Source organism: Leopardus geoffroyi, chromosome C1, assembly GCF_018350155.1.
Source record: "Leopardus geoffroyi isolate Oge1 chromosome C1, O.geoffroyi_Oge1_pat1.0, whole genome shotgun sequence".
In the NCBI taxonomy this organism is placed as follows: domain Eukaryota; kingdom Metazoa; phylum Chordata; class Mammalia; order Carnivora; family Felidae; genus Leopardus; species Leopardus geoffroyi.
Window position 1 is genome coordinate 51,576,838 of NC_059328.1, and position 18,109 is coordinate 51,594,946.

At 35.4% G+C, this 18,109-nt stretch overlaps 1 protein-coding gene across 5 annotated transcripts in view; it reads left to right on the forward strand.

The window, feature by feature from the left end:
- ATG4C (autophagy related 4C cysteine peptidase) overlaps positions 1 to 18,109 on the forward strand; it is a 93,570-nt gene that overhangs the window by 45,628 nt on the left and 29,833 nt on the right. For all 5 annotated transcript variants that reach the window (XM_045477661.1, XM_045477656.1, XM_045477660.1 and 2 more), the window contains 5 exons: positions 3,693 to 3,926; positions 6,693 to 7,023; positions 9,014 to 9,084; positions 11,620 to 11,756; positions 17,536 to 17,614. In XM_045477661.1, coding sequence (XP_045333617.1) covers positions 3,693 to 3,926; positions 6,693 to 7,023; positions 9,014 to 9,084; positions 11,620 to 11,756; positions 17,536 to 17,614 — 852 coding nt within the window. The remainder of the gene's footprint in view (positions 1 to 3,692; positions 3,927 to 6,692; positions 7,024 to 9,013; positions 9,085 to 11,619; positions 11,757 to 17,535; positions 17,615 to 18,109) is intronic.

An 18,109-nucleotide genomic window follows, 5' to 3' on the forward strand; every position in this document is an offset into this window, starting at 1 on the left:
GTGAGTTCGAACCCTGCATCTGGCTCTCTACTGTCAACATGGAGCCCGCTTTGGATCCTCTGTTCCCCTCTCTCTTTCTCCATCCTCTGCTCTCTTTCTGTTTCAAAAATAAACAAACATTAAAAAAAAAAGAAAGAATACAGAGAAGAAAAATTTTTCTTCCATTTGATTCTGTCATATCTGTCATATATCCTATCTTTGTACTGAAACAGACACATGCTACTTTAAGGAGTAATAGGTGAAGATAAGGCCAACATGCTGAGATTTAGCAGAGTGAGACGATGAGTAGAACAGGAGTCCTAGATGTCACAGAGGCACTGAATTAACCAACCTAGAGCCATCCCTACATAGGACTTCTGTTTGTGTATGGTAATACATCCCCTTATTGTTTAAGCTATTTTGAAATGCATCCATTAGCAACCTTTCTAATTTGGTCTACTTCTGTAGTTTTATAGCAGCCTGTATTTCTGCTTCACCACAAATATCATAATGGGATTAACAACTTTTATACTTTTGTTTAATGTTTCTCATCTGCTGAACTGTAAGCTCCTTGAGAGTAAGGACTGTGCCTCTCATACTTTCAGTGTTAACTCCAGTGCCTGGTGCATAATAAGGCTCTCAATAAATATTTGTGGAGTAAATTAATAATCTTGTTCATCACATCCCCTATTAATGAATACTTAAGTTGTTTCCAACTTTTTATTTCAATAAAGCTACATTAAACATCCTTATACATGTGTTCACACATGCAGAGAACTTCTCTATGATAAATATTTAAATTTACAACCTCTTATGAGAAATTTGAGAGTACTTAGAAAAATTGAAAATATATACATTTTAGGACCCAGCAATTTGACCTTTAAATATTTACTTACTTTATCCCATATCTGATAATTACAAGAACTGTAGTCTTTGAGGATTCAATTCACAATTTTTTTTACTTATGATTCTCATATTAGCTTGTTTAATTGTGATAGTCAGCCTTGACTGAACCCTCAATTCAGTTACTAGCAGTTTTCTTCTATTTCTTTTATCAGCTTTCATTTTTTTGTTGTGGTTCTTTGAGACTTTGTTCATAAAGCTCTGATCTCATGTGTCTCCAGAGCATCATAGAAAACAAAAGCAAAGCAAAGCAAAACAAAACAAAACCTTCTTCCTTTGGCTCCATTTATCTTACATTCACCTGACAAATGTTTATTGCACATCTGCTATGGACTGAACTCTGTACTAGGTGCTGAAGATTCAGGGGTGCATAAGATAAAATATTCCTTCTCCTGTAATATACCTGAAATTTGGAAAAGGGTAAGATATAGATAAATATTATAGATATAATTAATTAAGAAAATTAAGAAAAGAGGGGCGCTGGGGTGGCTCAGTCAGTTGAGCAGCTGACTCTAGATTTCAGCTCAGATCTGCAGGGTTGAGCCCCAAGTTGGGCACTGCACTGACAGTGTGGAGCCTGCTGGGATTCTCTCTCTCCCTCTCTCACTGCCCCTCCCCTGCTTGTGCATGTGCTCTCTCTCTCAAAATAGACAAACATTAAAAAAAGATTGTGAAAAGTCAGAAAGTGGAATAGCAGAGGTAGTATTATTATAGTGGAAAGTCAACAGGACAATAAAGTTCAGTTAGTAGTAGCAATTTTCCAATAATATTCTGAGTAAATTTTAAATTTAGAGTAAATTTAGAGTAATTTTAGAGACTAGGTTTTTAAAAATATTTATTTTGAGAGAGAGAGAGAAAGTGAACACATGTGGGAGAAGGGCAGAAAAAGAGGGAGAGAGAATCCTAAGCAGTCTCTGCGCTGACTGCACAGGGCCTGATGTGGGTTTGATCTTATGAACCATGAGATCATGACCTGAGTAGAAATCAACAGTCAGATGCTTAACCCACTGAGCCACCCACGTGGCCCAAGACTAGATCTTAAAAGAATAAAGAATTAATTACTTCATCAAGGTAGGAGATTAGGAATTATGTTTGGCAAGCCTCAGGATGATGTGTGAGTTATGTACTATTGTGTCAAATTTCAGACAAATTTGAATGTCTCTAAAGTAGAACTTTTGGGGGCACCTAGGTGGTTCAGCTGGTTCAGCATCTAACTATTGATTTCAGACTCATGGTTTGTGGGTTTGAGCCCCTAGTCGGGCTCTGTGGGGGCAGCGCCGGAGACTGCTTGGGATTTTCTCTCTCTCCTTCTCTCTCTGCCCCTCCCCTGTTCCCGCGGTCTCTGTCTCCTTTTGTAAGTAAATAAAAAAACGTAAAAAAATTTTTTTCTTTAAAGTAGAAAGTCTGGACATATTTGTAGTGCCATGTTCAATTTCCATGCATTTTTATTTGTAATTAACTTCAAACTCAAATATTGAGAGAAATTCATTGATATTGGGGGCTTGTCAGTCATTCTTTTTATTGTCACTGAAACTGTATGCCACAACTTAGCACCATTAATCTGAATATTATGAAGTTTAGGTGATTGTAATTTTTTTCAGAATGAGTTTAAAGAGGGATAGGTGAGCAAGGATAAAGAAAAAAGCATGATAAAATTGCTTTAATATCCTGCAGAAGGGCATTGGAAATTGAACTCCTTGGAATTGAGAGTTTAGGCAGATTTATCTATCCACCTGTCCACCCACCCAAACCAAGCAACATTTATTAGGATTTACTTGTGTTATGTAGTGTGCTACATGTTGAGGTTGTAAACATGACTAAATATACTCTCTAGGAGTAATCAAGGAATGTCAGTTCATTTTGAGAGAGTAATCAAGGAATGTCAGTTCATTTGGAGCACTAGTGTTTTGTAGATTATTGGGCAAACAGTAACTGTAGTTTTCACATAGAAATTCTGTTTTGGTTTTTTTTTAAGCTTATTTATTTATTTTGAGAGAGAGAGAGAGAGAGAGTGCGTGCATGAGCAGGATAGGGACAGAAAGACGAGGAAGAGAGAGAGAATCCCAATGCGGGGCTTGATCTCACAAACTGTGAGATCATGACCTGAGCTGAAATCAAGAGTCAGACGCTTAACCAACTGAGCCACCTAGGTGCCCCCCACATAGAAATTGTATTACAGACAATCAATTTGAAAAGGCCTTTTAAAATGACATATGTGGGTGGCAGCAGTTTTTAAAAATTGTATTTCAACATGAAAGGATAACTGTATTTTTAGGAATTTTATATTCTTACTCTTTAGCTTCTTAGTTTTGATTTTATAATTTGAGTATAAATATTCATGGCAATAAATACAGTGTGCACATTTTATTTGATTTTAAGAACCAGCTTATGTGATTATATTCATTTTACATATTGACAAATCATGATATTTTATTTGCAAATCTCATTTTAGAGAGCACTAATATCTACATCCTGAGCCAAATGAGGCAAAAAGAAAAGGTATTTTAATATTATCCCCTCATAAAAGAGTTGATTATATTCAGAATATAGGGTATTATTATTAACAACAATATTACTGATGATACTTTATATTAGCTAGTTCTAGAGTGTACAAGACATTTCAGCATCCATTCTCATTTGATTTTCATAATAGCCTGATTAGGCAGAATAACATTTATCTTCATTTAAATTGAAAAAAAAAGTATTAGAAAAATTATAATATACTTCCTATCTTATGGACAGTAAGGGAACATAATATCATTACTGATTTTTCTTTGCATATATTTAGACTATATATTTTTATTTTGTAGATGAAAATAAACTGTTACCTGCAAGATCAGGATGTACAATAGAAGATCATGTAATTGCGGGAAATGTAGAAGAATTTCGTAAAGATTTCATTTCAAGAATATGGCTGACCTACAGGGAAGAATTTCCTCAAATAGAAGGGTCGGCTTTGACAACAGACTGTGGTTGGGGCTGTACATTAAGAACTGGCCAGATGCTATTGGCTCAAGGACTCATACTACACTTTCTTGGTAGAGGTAAATCAAATCTCTGTTTTTGGGGGGATTTTTGTTTGTCTTCTTAAATTTGGACTCCAGCTTGTAAACTGCATAAAATTTACTCTGGTTAATTTCTTGACTCCCTTGTTTCTTCTAAAAGTTGTAACTAATCTAGCATATTCCATCTTTACTGAACTAAGCTAGGTATGACTTATACATAAGTATAAGTTTTTAGTAGTCTTTGGAGTTGGTTGTTGTTATTACTTAGTTCTTTTTGATTGAGCTCTCTGGATTATCTACAGTTCAATAAATCTTGGGCAGGTCAATACAGTGACTTTGAGCAGATAGTTGATATTTTTATATTATTTAAATCTTATATTTAAACTGGTTTATTTTCTCTATATCAATAATGCTTTAAAATATTTTTATCTTTAGAAATATGATAATAATCAGTTAAACTGATTAGGCATATTCTTAATAAGGTCATCCTGCTTATATTATAGTCTCAAAAATGTCTCTGATACTTAATTTACATATGTCTTTTTAAAAATGTGCCACCTTTCTTACCATTTCTACTAGTCCATTTTTTATAATTTGTACATTTGTAGGAAGATTTTAGTTTATGATTTTAGGCCATCATACATGGTTATTGCTAAGTGTTATCATATTTTAAAAGTGTTAGACAATTTCCCTGTAATGCATGGCAAATATTTGGTAACCTTTCTGTAGGGATTATTGATGAGATTATTTAGAGAGAATGTTTATTCAAGAGTGGTATGGATCGGGGCGCCTGGGTGGCGCAGTCGGTTAAGCGTCCGACTTCAGCCAGGTCACGATCTCGCGGTCCGTGAGTTCAAGCCCCGCGTCGGGCTCTGGGCCGATGGCTCAGAGCCTGGAGCCTGTTTCCGATTCTGTGTCTCCCTCTCTCTCTGCCCCTCCCCCGTTCATGCTCTGTCTCTCTCTGTCCCAAAAATAAATAAACGTTGAAAAAAAAAAAATTAAAAAAAAAAAAAGAGTGGTATGGATAATACACGGAAAAAGAATTTTTTTTTTTTTCAACGTTTATTTATTTTTGGGACAGAGAGAGACAGAGCATGAACGGGGGAGGGGCAGAGAGAGAGGGAGACACAGAATCGGAAACAGGCTCCAGGCCCTGAGCCATCGGCCCAGAGCCCGACGCGGGGCTCGAACTCACGGACCGTGAGATCGTGACCTGGCTGAAGTCGGACGCTTAACCGACTGCGCCACCCAGGCGCCCCGAAAAAGAATTTTTATAAACTTCTCTGGGATGATTTATTTGTAGTCGTATGCAATCAAGGGCAAGAATGGGGATATTTTTCACAGTCCTGACTATTTCTCTGAATCTGTGCCTCATTTTATTAAAATTACATGTATTCTTGGAATTGTCTTGTCATTAAAAACAGTGAAGTAGTGAATGTAGTTGATTTTGGGGGGATCTTTGATCTTTAATGACTTACATTTGTTAACTTTTCATTTACTAGAGAATTGATATTATGCCCTAAACAATGACTGAGTTATTCTTTTTTTTTTTTTAAACATTTATTTATTTATGAGAGACAGAGAGAGACAGAGCATGAGCAGGGGAGGGGCAGAGAGAAAGGGAGACACAGAATCCGAAGCAGGCTCTGGGCTCTGAGCTTTCAGCACAGAGCCTGATGCAGGGTTTGAACTCACAAACCGTGAGATTATGACCTGAGCCGAAGTCGGATGCTTAACCAACTGAGCCACCTAGGTGCCCCTTGACTGAGTTATTCTGAAAGGACTATATGAGGAAAAAAGAAAGAAAGAAAGAAAGAAATCTAAAACTTCCATGGTTAGACTTCTATTTTAACATATGATCAAAGAAAAATCCCCTTTCTGAAGTTATTCTCTCATGAACGTTAGTATGTTTATTGTGCCTTGGGGTAGTCAAAACTGGATATCTGATAAGCAGTACTGGTAAGGAGTACAAGAGTCCTCATTCCATTTCAGCACTGTCAAAGAAAAGAAAAGAAAGAAAAGTATTTTTCCAGAGTTGTTTATTTGTATCTGAGTTTACTATTTTTTTCTCTTTCATTTTGGTAATTTTTCCTGATCATATGTAATATATTCCCATTTTAGAAATTTTGGAAACAACAGAAAACTCCAGAGAATAATATTACCACTCAAAAGTAAACATTATCAATATTTTGACATACTTTCTGGGCTCATATCTTCCTTCCTTCCTTTCCTTCTCCTTCCTTCCTTCCTTCCTTCCTTCCTTGAGAGAGAGAGACAGAGCATAAGAGGAGAGCCAGAGAGAAAGGGAGACACAGAATCCAAAGCAGGCTTCAGGCTCTGAGCTGTCAGCACAGAGCCTGACGCAGGGCTCAAACTCATGAACCATGAGATCATGACCTGAGCCGAAGTTAGATGCTTAACCAACTGAGCCACCTAGGCGTCCCTAATATCTTTGGTTTTTTAAGCAGCTTTTTGGAATATAATCTACATAAATTCACTCATTTAAAATGAACAATTCAGTGGTTTTTAGTATGTTTACAGGGTTCTGCAACCATTACCATAACCTAATTTTAGGATATTTTCATCATCCTGAAAAGAAACCTCACACCCTTTGGTAGTCACTCCCAATACCCTGCTTGCCATGTGCAACGACTAACCTATTTTTTGTCTCTATAGCTTGCCTACTTCTGAGTTTACTAGTGTAGTTTAGTAACCCATATGACTTTAAATGCGACATACTTATTTTAGTAGAATTGTTAAAATCTGTTTAAAAGATCTGAACACCTTGCTTTGGAATTACTATAGCTTGGACCTGGCCTGATGCTTTGAACATTGAAAATTCAGACTCTGAATCATGGACTTCCAACACTGTAAAAAAATTTACTGCATCATTTGAAGCATCACTTTCAGGGGAAAGAGAACTCAAAACCCCAGCACTTTCTCAGAAGGAAACAATCAGGAGATACTCTGATGATCATGAAATGCGAAATGAAATTTATCACAGGAAAATCATCTCTTGGTTTGGTGATTCCCCTTTGGCTCTCTTTGGTTTACACCAACTAATAGAATATGGAAAAAAGTCTGGGAAAAAAGCCGGAGACTGGTATGGACCAGCTGTGGTTGCTCACATTTTAAGGTAAAATTGCATTAAAATCTTTCATCTTATGACAGAGGTCCTTAGGCTCAGAGATACTGATTTTTGCAGCATGTGTGTGTGTATATATATACATATATACATATATATATATGTATATATGTGTGTGTGTGTATGTATATATATGCATATATATATATATATATATATATATATATATATATATATATATATATAATTGGACCTTTTAAAGTCTTACTGTATGAGAATGTTCATAAGGGAGCTTTCATTTGCTAATAGGGAAAAAACAAGACATTGGAACTCTAGTTATATTTATCTATGATAAATTTTTTTCTTTATATCTTTTTTCTTATATCATAGGTATAGATATCCAGGGTCTCTTTCTAACCAGGTTTTCATTAGACTGCCTTATTGGAATGTTCTAAAAACTAACAACTCTTTCAACCTTGGAACATGCATAACATTATAGTTTTTTTTTTTTTTTTAATAGTGTAACCTGGGGGCTGTAATGTACTGATAGTGTAATGAAATGTCAAGAGCTAAAATTGATGTTTTCAGCATTTCTTTGCACACATCAAATTCTTGTGAATTGTAAATGTATGGGACTATTAATATTATAATTATACCATAGTAAAAGTAAAGGGTCTGTGACATTCAGAGTAGTTAGAAAAAAGTAGAAAGTCAAATTTCACTATACCTCAGCTCAGCTTTTTAGTGCCATTTATTTGGATACTGCTTAAATTTTTAAAAGAAAACTGGCTTATTTGTTGTGTGTCCCATTATTGTTGTAAATGCAATCATTAATATGTTATCCAAATATAGTGTGTTTATGCAAATATAGTAAATTTAATCTATTTATAATCATATATAAATTTGAAATTATTATAAAGTTTCTTGCATATTAACAGGCTTTTATATTTTATAGGCCAGATGCTTACAATTGGAAATGTATTTGCCTAAAGTTATTAAATGTATTGTTAATAATAATATCAAGTCCTGCTTGGTGTGACATTTATAAAAGCATAATCATAAAAGCTTAGTTTCTACTCTTCAAGATAATATGTTCTATACCCCAGGGATTAAACACTTTTTCTGTAAAAGGCCTGATGGTAAATATTTTAGGCTTTGCAGGCTATATATGAGGGCTCTGTTGCCCATTTTTCTTTTCTTTTTTTTTTTTTGTTTTACAACCCTTCACAATTGTAAAAACCATTCTTAGCTTGCAGGTTGTATGAAAACAGGCCACAGGTTGTATATGGTCTGAGGGCCATAGTTTGCCAATCTCTCTTCTAAATTAACACAAACATACATAATAAGGCATGTGAAGTTAAAAAATTATAAAGATACAGTTAAATAAAAATTTTTATGTTTCTTCAATGTATGTAATTTCCTTTTAAAGATATTATTGTGACTTTTTTCATATGTGCACCATTGAGAACATTATACTTCGAAATATTTTTCAATCTGCAGTTTTACTTACAGAATTCTAAGGCTCAAAATTAGGAAATTCATTTGTTCAAGTTATATAAGTTTTTGAATGAAGGGGGAAAAAGTTATGCTATTTAAAGAAAGGAAAAAACTTTTCAAAGTGTAACAGAGGACAGCCATACAGTAATTCACTGCTAGTCAGTAATGTAAGTTAATATGATGTAAACCTTGAAGCATATTGTAATACTCTGGTTAGAAAATGTTTAATACGGCCAGGTGAGTGGTTGAGAGACATCCTTTTTGGGGGGCAGGGTTTACAGCTTTACACCCAAGAATTTTTTTTTTACAGCTTTGGTAACTTCTATTTTAATGTCCTTTGAGTAATTTAGTGTAACACTCTACTTTGAAAAGACTGACCTGATTTTTGATGCCATTCAGATGATAGTTTTGAAAGCAGACACTAAATGATAAATATAGGAAAGTAAGGAAAAAAAATGATGGCTTTCTTTCCCCTTATATTAACTTTTTAGTGATTAACTGAAAATATTAGGCTTTTAAAGGATGATACTTGTTGTTTTCTTAGAAAAGCAGTTGAAGAAGCAAGACATCCTGATTTACAAGGAATAACTATTTATGTTGCACAAGACTGTACAGGTGAGGGATGTATATAATTCTAATTTTTATCTGTTTATTTGATTATACTTTTTAATTTAGACATAATTGGCATATAATATTATATTAGCTTCAGGTGTACAACGTAATGATTCAAATTTGGATATATTGTGGAATGGTCACTACAGCAAGTCTAATTAACAAGTGACACCATACATAGTTACAAAATTCTTTTTCTTGTGATAAAAATTTTTAAGACCTACTCTCAGCAACTTTCAAATATAACATGGTATTATTAACTTTAGTCTCCATTATATTCTTATGACTTCCTTATTTTGTAGCTAGAAGTTTGTACCTTTTGACCTCCCTTTACCCATGTCACCCTCCCCTCACTCCCTATCTCAGGAAACCAGCAATCTGTTCTCTGAAGGAAAAACTCATTTCCTTGGAGTGTATATTAGTTCAGAAGAGTCTGAGGTAAGGATGGTCATGTGTGTGCTGCCTCAGAAAAATTAGAGAATTTAAAGGTTTATAATTAGAAGCCATTACTGAGTATTTGGGAAGAGTAAGATGAAAGAATTAAAACATGGAAAGAACTATTGTTGCACTTTTGTACCTTTGGTTTAGATTGACTATGGAGATAGAGAAGCTACTGAACAGAATTTGATAACTCATAACCTAAATTTGGAATTTAAAGGGAAGAACTGGGGCACAAGTGGCAGAATTTGTTAATCAGCTAACTGTGCAAGAGCAGAAGAGTTTGATTTTCTTCAACCAGGGAGTTTGAAGAAAGCTTTTTTGTTGTTGAACAAAACAAAATAAAGTTTTGTCTATATTTGGTTCTACAAAATCTTCCCATTTTCTCTTGAACTATCCTATTTAGGCTGTCATGCCCATCACTCTACCCAAGCTGCTCTCATCAATAATTTAATCTTGCTAAATCCAGTGGTCACTTCTCAGTCCTCACATCACACAGTCTGCCAGCAGCATATGATACAGTTGACCACTTTTTCCTCCTAGTAATGTTTTGTTTCCTGAGTTTCTAGAATGCTACTCTTCAAGTTTCCGTCTACGTATCCACTCCTTCAGTCTCCTTTGCTGGTTTTCCTTATCTCCCTGATCTCTGAAATTGTTGTGCTCAGCCTTTAGACCTCATCTCTTTTGTACACAGATTTGAATTCACCAGGTCTCATGGCTTTGTAGGACCATCAATATGCTGTCAACTCCCAAATTTATAGGACCTCTCACCAAATCCAGGCGTTTATATCCATAACTGCCTATTTATCCTCCCTGTTTGCATGTCTAATAGATAGCTGAAACTTAGCATGTCTAACACTGACTTACCGATTATCCTCCTATTTTTTCCCTTCTTATAGTTGTCTGTGTCTTTGTAAATGGCACCTCTCTTACTCTTTTTACTTATACCAAAACCATTCAAATCACCTGACTCCTTTTTTTCCCTTTCCCATCTTGCATTTAACATATTAAGGAGTTCTTTAATTTACTGATCACTTTTAATCAGCTCCATATGACCAACCCATGACCATTCTCTGTCTTCACAATGACTACCTTTGTTTGAGCCACCATCATTTCTTGCTAGATTTCTGCAATTGCTTTCTTTTTATTTTTTTAATGTTTATTTTTGAGAGAGAGAGAGAGAGAGAGAGAGAGAGAGAGAGAGAGAGAGGGAGAGATTGAGGCAGAGAGAGGGAGACATAGAATCCAAAGCAGACTCCAGGCTCTGAGCTGTCAGAGCTGAGCCCAACATGGGGCTTGAGCTCACAGACCACAAGATAATGACGTGAGCCTAAGTTGGACACTCAACCAACTGAGCCACCCAGGCACCCCTCTGCAGTTGCTTTCTAACTGTTTTCTGTGCTTCAGCCCTTACCCCTAAGGTCTGTTATCAACACAGGAACCACACTGGTAAAGTGTAAGTCAGATTAGGACACTCCGTTTCTAAAAAACTCTTCAGTGGCTTCCCATCTCACTCAAAGTAAAAACTGCAATTTTTACAATACCCCTTACTAACTTCCCTCCAGAGACACAGGCCTCTTGGTCCCAGAGCATGCTGGCTATGCTTCTGCCTTAAGGCATTTGCATTGGCTGATCTCTATACCTGGAATGCTCTTCCCCCAGGTATTGGCATATCTTGGTTTCTTACTTTGTCTTGATCTAAATGTTATATTTTTCATAAGGCCCTCCTTAACCACCTTATTTTAAATACTCCCCCCACTTCCTGTTCATTTTTCTCCCTTTGTTTTTCTTCAGAGCACCCATCACCATCTGACATATCTTATATTTTACTTATTTACTGTTTCCTCATATTAGAGTATATGCTCTATGAGGGCAGGGATTTTTCTCTTTTGCCCATTGGTAAAGCCCTAGTGCCATAGTAGCTACTTGATAAGTATCTGCTAAATGTATAAATAGGGTAGACATTTTTTAACTCATTGAGACCTTGATGGTGATATCAGAGATTAGATGACTGGCCAATGAGGGGGGGAGGGACTAGAGTAAAAATGTTTCTGAAAATCATTTTTATAAAATGTAATACATATTCATTATTTTTCTCAGTTTATAGTTCTGATGTAATTGATAAACAGTGCACTTCCATGGCCTCTGGTAATACAGATGACAAAGCTGTTATTATTCTAATCCCTGTTAGACTTGGTGGAGAAAGAACCAACACCGACTACTTAGATTTTGTAAAGGTATGAATAAGAACTAAAAATGTTTTAAGGCAATGCTAGCTAATCTGAAAAATACAGAAGGTTTGCAATCTTTTTTCTATTAAATGGGTAGTGATGATTTTATAGTTGTAGATTGTAAAGCTTGACATTAGAGATTTTAAATTTCAGTATTGCAGGATCAGATGTGATTTGAAGAGTATCATGTTCTATGACCAAGTGAAAAGCCTTTTAATCTTTTTGTAGCTAATCAAGGAGACACAGATGCACCAATAATTATAATATGTGATATGTCTACAGTTCCCATTATCCCTCTATGTGATTGTTAAAAGAATGTACCTTTGTTTGTTTATAAAACCCACATTAAATTGTTTCAAGATAACAACTGAAACAAAGTGAGTTTTCTATTACTGCTGTATTATCTCTTAATTTGTTTCCTGTGGCACCATAAGGTGAATAAGTGGGATGACTATTTATATAGACAGAAGTGATAAAGATCACATGGGGGAAGGTTCCATCTTTGTTTTCTTTATATTAACCAGTTAAAAATCAGTTCTATTTGAGAACACATAACTCTTTTCTCCAAATGAACCTATTGTTATCTAATGTTGTTTTGTTGTGGGCATCAACACATTCAGTTGTCACAAAACTTTAACTTAAAACTTTTTTTTTTTGAGTATACTTGACACACAATGTTACATTAGTTTCAGGTGTACCAACATAGTGATTCAACTTCTCTATATGTTCTGCTATGCTCACCACAAGTGTAGCTTGCTTCTGCAACCATACAATGCTGTCATTGACTATTCCCTGTGCTGTGCCTTTTGTGACTGTGACTTATTCATTCCATAACTGGAAGCCTGTATCTCCCATTCCCCTTTACCCATTTGACCATCTCCCCTACCTCCTTTCTCTCTGTATTTATAGGTCTGATTCTGCTTTTTGCACAAAACTTTACCTTTTAAAACAATTTATTTTAATATTTTATTTATTTTTGAGAGAGAGAGAGAGAGAGAGAGAGAGAGAGAGAGAGAGAGTAAGTGGGGGAGGGGCAGAGAGAGGGAGACACAGAATCCAAGAAGCAGGCTCCAGGCTCCAAGCTGTCAGCACAGAGCCTGATGCGGGGCTGGAACCCATGAATGGTGAGGTCATGACCTGAGCTGAAGTAGGATGCTTAACCAACTGAGCCACCCAGGTGCCCCAAAACTTTACCTTTTGAAATACTTACTTTTGGATAAAATTATAGTATTTTATATTATTTTCATAGTTTTAATAAAGTTTCTCATCTTTTCAAGGTCAGAGACAGAATTCCTCTTTGAATGGAGTGTTATGGTATATAGTAATCTTGAAATCTAAGTTTCAGTAATGGTTTGTTCCCCACGTAAAGCCTTAGGGTCCATGTGTGTATGAGTGGAACATGTGTCTTCACTTTAGACTGTGCTACTTCTAAAAATCTAGAACAGTTGTCAATATATGGGATATGGAAGTTTTCTAGCTGGTATACTGGCTTTTCCTAATAGTTATTAAAACTTTGCAGGCATACATGTTACCAATAGTACTAATACTATATCGAAAATATATGAATCTGTTAGATAGAATCGGGGTTTTAATTTCTAACATGTGGGCTCTTTAGTAGAGTTAATGTTAGAATGTGGGAAGGTATGAACCATTTCATCTAGCAAATCTATTAAGGGTTTTGGAACTTTTGGCATGTTGCCATGTCTCAGTAGGTTGTAACCAAGTCTGAACTGGATGGATTCCCTCTGCCTTTTCCACTGCCATGAAAAGATTAGAAACTGAGGCAATCTTGGAACTGACTCCTTTGGTCAAACCCCTATTTCTGTTGGAATGGGCTGCAGATGGCTTCAAGGCATATTTCATCTGGCTGCAAGCTTTGCTACTTGGTGCTATTAATATTTTTTATCATTCAATCATATTGAATGATTCAATGGAGTTTGTAGTGAAAAAAACCATGGTTAACTGTTAAAGTGATCCTCAGAACCCAGCATATAGGAGTTGCTCAACAACTAACTGGTTAACTCTCATATTTCTATAACACTTTTAATACAGATACATCTCATTTTGCCTTCAAAACAGCTAGGAACTATTTGTCTTTTTAAAACCGAGAAGACTGAAGTTAAATGATAAGTTTAAGTTCAGACAGTAAACTGGTAACAGACCAGAACTTCTGTTATTTTTATATTTTCCCTAAAATACGGATTTTTAAAAACGTAATATTTCTTTGAGCTTCTACCAATTAAATTTATACATAGTCCACTAAAATAAGAGAGCACTGACTATTGAGACATTTTAATTTTTCAATTATCAGCAAAAAGTGGCCGAGATGGCTGAGTGAAGTAGGCTGGATGTTAGGTGTTAGGTTTGCTTAAGGGTTGGTTGGGTCAAAAGCCAACATGACAACTTGTCAAGAGGCATTCACTTGGAAGTGAAAAAATACTGTGTCTGACAGTCCTAAAAGAAGAAGAATTTTCCTCTTCTGCTCTTTTTTCTCTTTCTCTACCTCCTCCACCCCCATTCCACTCCTCCCACTCCATCTCCCCCTCTTCCTCCACTGCCTCCTCTTTTGTCAGCAGTTGTATTTTTTTTTTCCTGCCGAACCATTGTACATGATACTCTCTAAAATTCACCCCTCAGTTCTATTTTCCAAATTTATTAATCAAGGTAATTCCAATCTTTCAGAGATGGTACCATCCCCTGCTACATTCTGTGAGGAGAAAGAAATTTGGTGTGGTGCTTCATCAGCTCTTAGCTCGGGAAGTTTATTTATTTATTTATATATATTTTTAAAGGACCTGGAATGGGAAAATCTAATATGTTCTCCTCCAGCAAGACAAATTAGGACTTTTCTTTTTGACTGATTACTTCAGTCTTATTTATTGTTTCATGGGTACAGCTCAATAAATTCTCACCACCAGATAGCTGTGAAGAAGCTTTTTTAGGGACTGAAAAGTGTTGCAGGTTTCCAAAGATACAGTCTCTTCTATGTAATGGCATTCTAATTCCTAATCTGCCTCTAAGTGTTTATTGCTAAATCTGCTCTAGTCTGTTGAAAAGGAAGTATAGATGTCAGGAACCAGAGTCTTTATTCCATTACTTAGGATCATTGCTGAGGAGAGTTACGGATGATTCTTGCTATATACTTTTTTCTTTCTTTTCTGGGCTATGAGGGACTTAGAACTTTCACTTCCTCATGGCTCTCTGTGTCAGAAACATTGTGTGTCAGCTGATCAGACTGCCTCAAGTTGAAGTGAGGCACTCTCTAAGGATTTTTATTTGAGGGGAAAGCAATAGAATAATAGACTATTCATGGAATAATAATAAAAACAGAATAACACTTGTTTATTTTCTTTATAATTTCATCTTATGTTTTTGTTAACTCTAAATTAATTTTAACCTATAATATGCCTTCTCTGTTTCATTTAACTTTCTTAGTTGCAGTTCTCTTTTCCAATTTTCACATGACTGAAAATATACAAAGTTGTTTTCTCTAAGAGGGTTATTTATAACAGTGAGGACCTAGGAACAACTTGAATGTTCAGAATGGAGATTTTAAGGCACATTTGGCTATCTTCATAAAATAGAGTATTTTACAACCATTAAATATTACACTGAGATCTATATTTATTGATAGGAAAAGAGGTTTATGACGTAATGACTGACCAAACTTATAACAGCATGTGTAGTGTGATGCCACATATATAGAACTGTATTCATAAATCTCTATGTGAATATACACAGATTGAGTTCAAGAAGGTGTTCCCCAAATATTAATAATGATAAGCTCTGAGTGTCAGGGTTTGGGGAAATTTTTACCTTTTAATATATATTCTGTGTGTTTTTATTTTTTTACAACAACCACATTTTTTTAATGTTTATTTATTTTTGACACAGAACACAATTGGGGGAGGGGCGAAGACAGACAGAGAGACACAGAATCTGAAGCAGGCTCCAGGCTCTGAGCTGTCAGCACGGAGCCCGACACCAGGCTCAAACTCACCAGCCATAAGGTCATGACCTGAGCCAAAGTCGGATGCTTAACCGACTAAGCCACCCAGGTGTTCCACAACAATCACATATTTTTTTTTTTTTTTTAATTTTTTTTTTTCAACGTTTATTTATTTTTGGGACAGAGAGAGACAGAGCATGAATGGGGGAGGGGCAGAGAGAGAGGGAGACACAGAATCGGAAACAGGCTCCAGGCTCTGAGCCATCAGCCCAGAGCCCGATGCGGGGCTCGAACTCACGGACCGCGAGATCGTGACCTGGCTGAAGTCGGACGCTTAACCGACTGCGCCACCCAGGCGCCCCAACAATCACATATTTTTAAGAAAATAATTAAGTTAAAAATACTTTATGGTTTGATTACTTGTTAAAGGGAAAAAAACCATTGGTTCATATATATATTTTTTTATTAAAATTTTTTTTTAATGTTTATTTATTTTTGAGAGAGAGACAGACAGAGAGTGAGCAGGAGAGGGGCAGAGAGAGAGGGGAGACACAGAATTCGAAGCAGGCTCCAGACTCCAAGCTGTCAGCCCTGACGCAGGGCTCGAACCCACAAGTGGTGAGATCATGACCCAAGTGGAAGCCAGACATTCAACTAGCTGAGCTACCCAGATACCCCAGTTCATATACTTTTTATTTTTGTATCTTCTAGATATAAAAACATCCTGTCATTTAAGAGAAGGAAAGCATAAATATTATTTAATACTTTGGGGTTTTATAATATGCATCTTACCATTATTAGTCATTTATAAGTTTAGAATACATGATATATATATATAGATATAGATATACACACATACACACATAATATAGGCTAAAATATTGACAAGACCTTATTAACTGATTCCACTGGCCATGTTTTTTAAAAGGTATAGAATTATTTGGCACCTCAGGTGGCTCAGTTGGTTGAGCATCTGACTCGATTTTAACTCAGGTCATGATCTCAGTGTTGTGGGACTGAGCCCTGCATTGGGCTCCATGTTAAGTGTGGAGCCTGCTTGAGATTCTCCTTCTCTCTCTCTCTCTCTCTCTCCTCCTTTCCCCTGCTTTCTCTCTCTAAAAAAACAAACAAACAAACAAAAAAAAAGGATTATTTTGCCCAGCTTAAATAGAGTTTTACACTTAGAATAGATGCTGAGGGGCATACTAAATAATTGATTGCGGTATCCCTGATATTTTATGATTGGTAAATAAAATTGGCTTTAATAACAATTATTTTTTGCCTTAGATTATATTGTTTTCAGTTTATCTTATTCTAATAAATTTATGAAATAGCATAAAAATGGGTCAAATGAATGCTGTTGATTAGAAAATGGTTTTTAGTTTGGGATTCTAAGACTTGAAGTTCAGTGAAAATAGTAATAAGGTCTAAGGAGTATTTCTAGTATTTTAAAAACTTGATGAAAATACTATATTGATCATGATAAGGCTGCAACAGCTAACTGAAAGGGCAAGTGTTTTGGTTTTGGTAGGAACTGTATTGCCTTTATATGGTGACCTTATTTATTTCTGTATCTGGTACATAGTAGTTGTTAATGTTGTTGAGTGACACACTGATCAGAACACTTGATTTACTGTTGAGTGATTTAAAGAAAATGGAAAATAGTGTTTGTAGATAAAAGGATTTTAGAATATGGGGCATATGTAATAAAAATAAAACTGGTGGTGAAAAATTTGGGAACTATGATATGTACTAATACTGCTAATACAAATTTGATTGTTTGAATAATTATCATTTGCCTCATGACTCTAAATCTGTATTAATTTCTTTTGACAGGGTATTTTAAGCCTTGAATATTGTGTGGGTATTATTGGTGGCAAACCTAAACAGTCATACTACTTTGCTGGATTTCAAGGTTAGTGATTTAATAAAACATTTTTATTATTGTTTTCTTTTAAAAATCAGAAGTTAATTTAGGATCATTGGAAACAGGATGATTAACAGACCAAAATGAGTACCTTATAAATTCATCAGTCCTACCATAGCCACTCATTTGTCATTTGGTCCACACCATAATTGGATTCTGTAAAATGTATGTTTAATTTCTGTTATTGCATAAACAGGCATAATTTATTGGTTTCACTAAACTTGAAAAGACATTGCTGCTACATTCTGACAGTTGCTATTTACATATTTACTTTTTACCAGTTTTAGTGGTGCTACTTGATGATAAAATGACAAGCAATATGTTCTTCCTGTCAGGATAAAGTAGTGCAATACATTTTTCATATGCAAACTGTAGAATATAATTGTGTGTTTGTGAAAGTAATTTTATCACCAAAAATTAAATGACAGTCTCATCACTTTATAAAAATTCTGCTTATACAAGCATATTTGATTATGCAAAAGT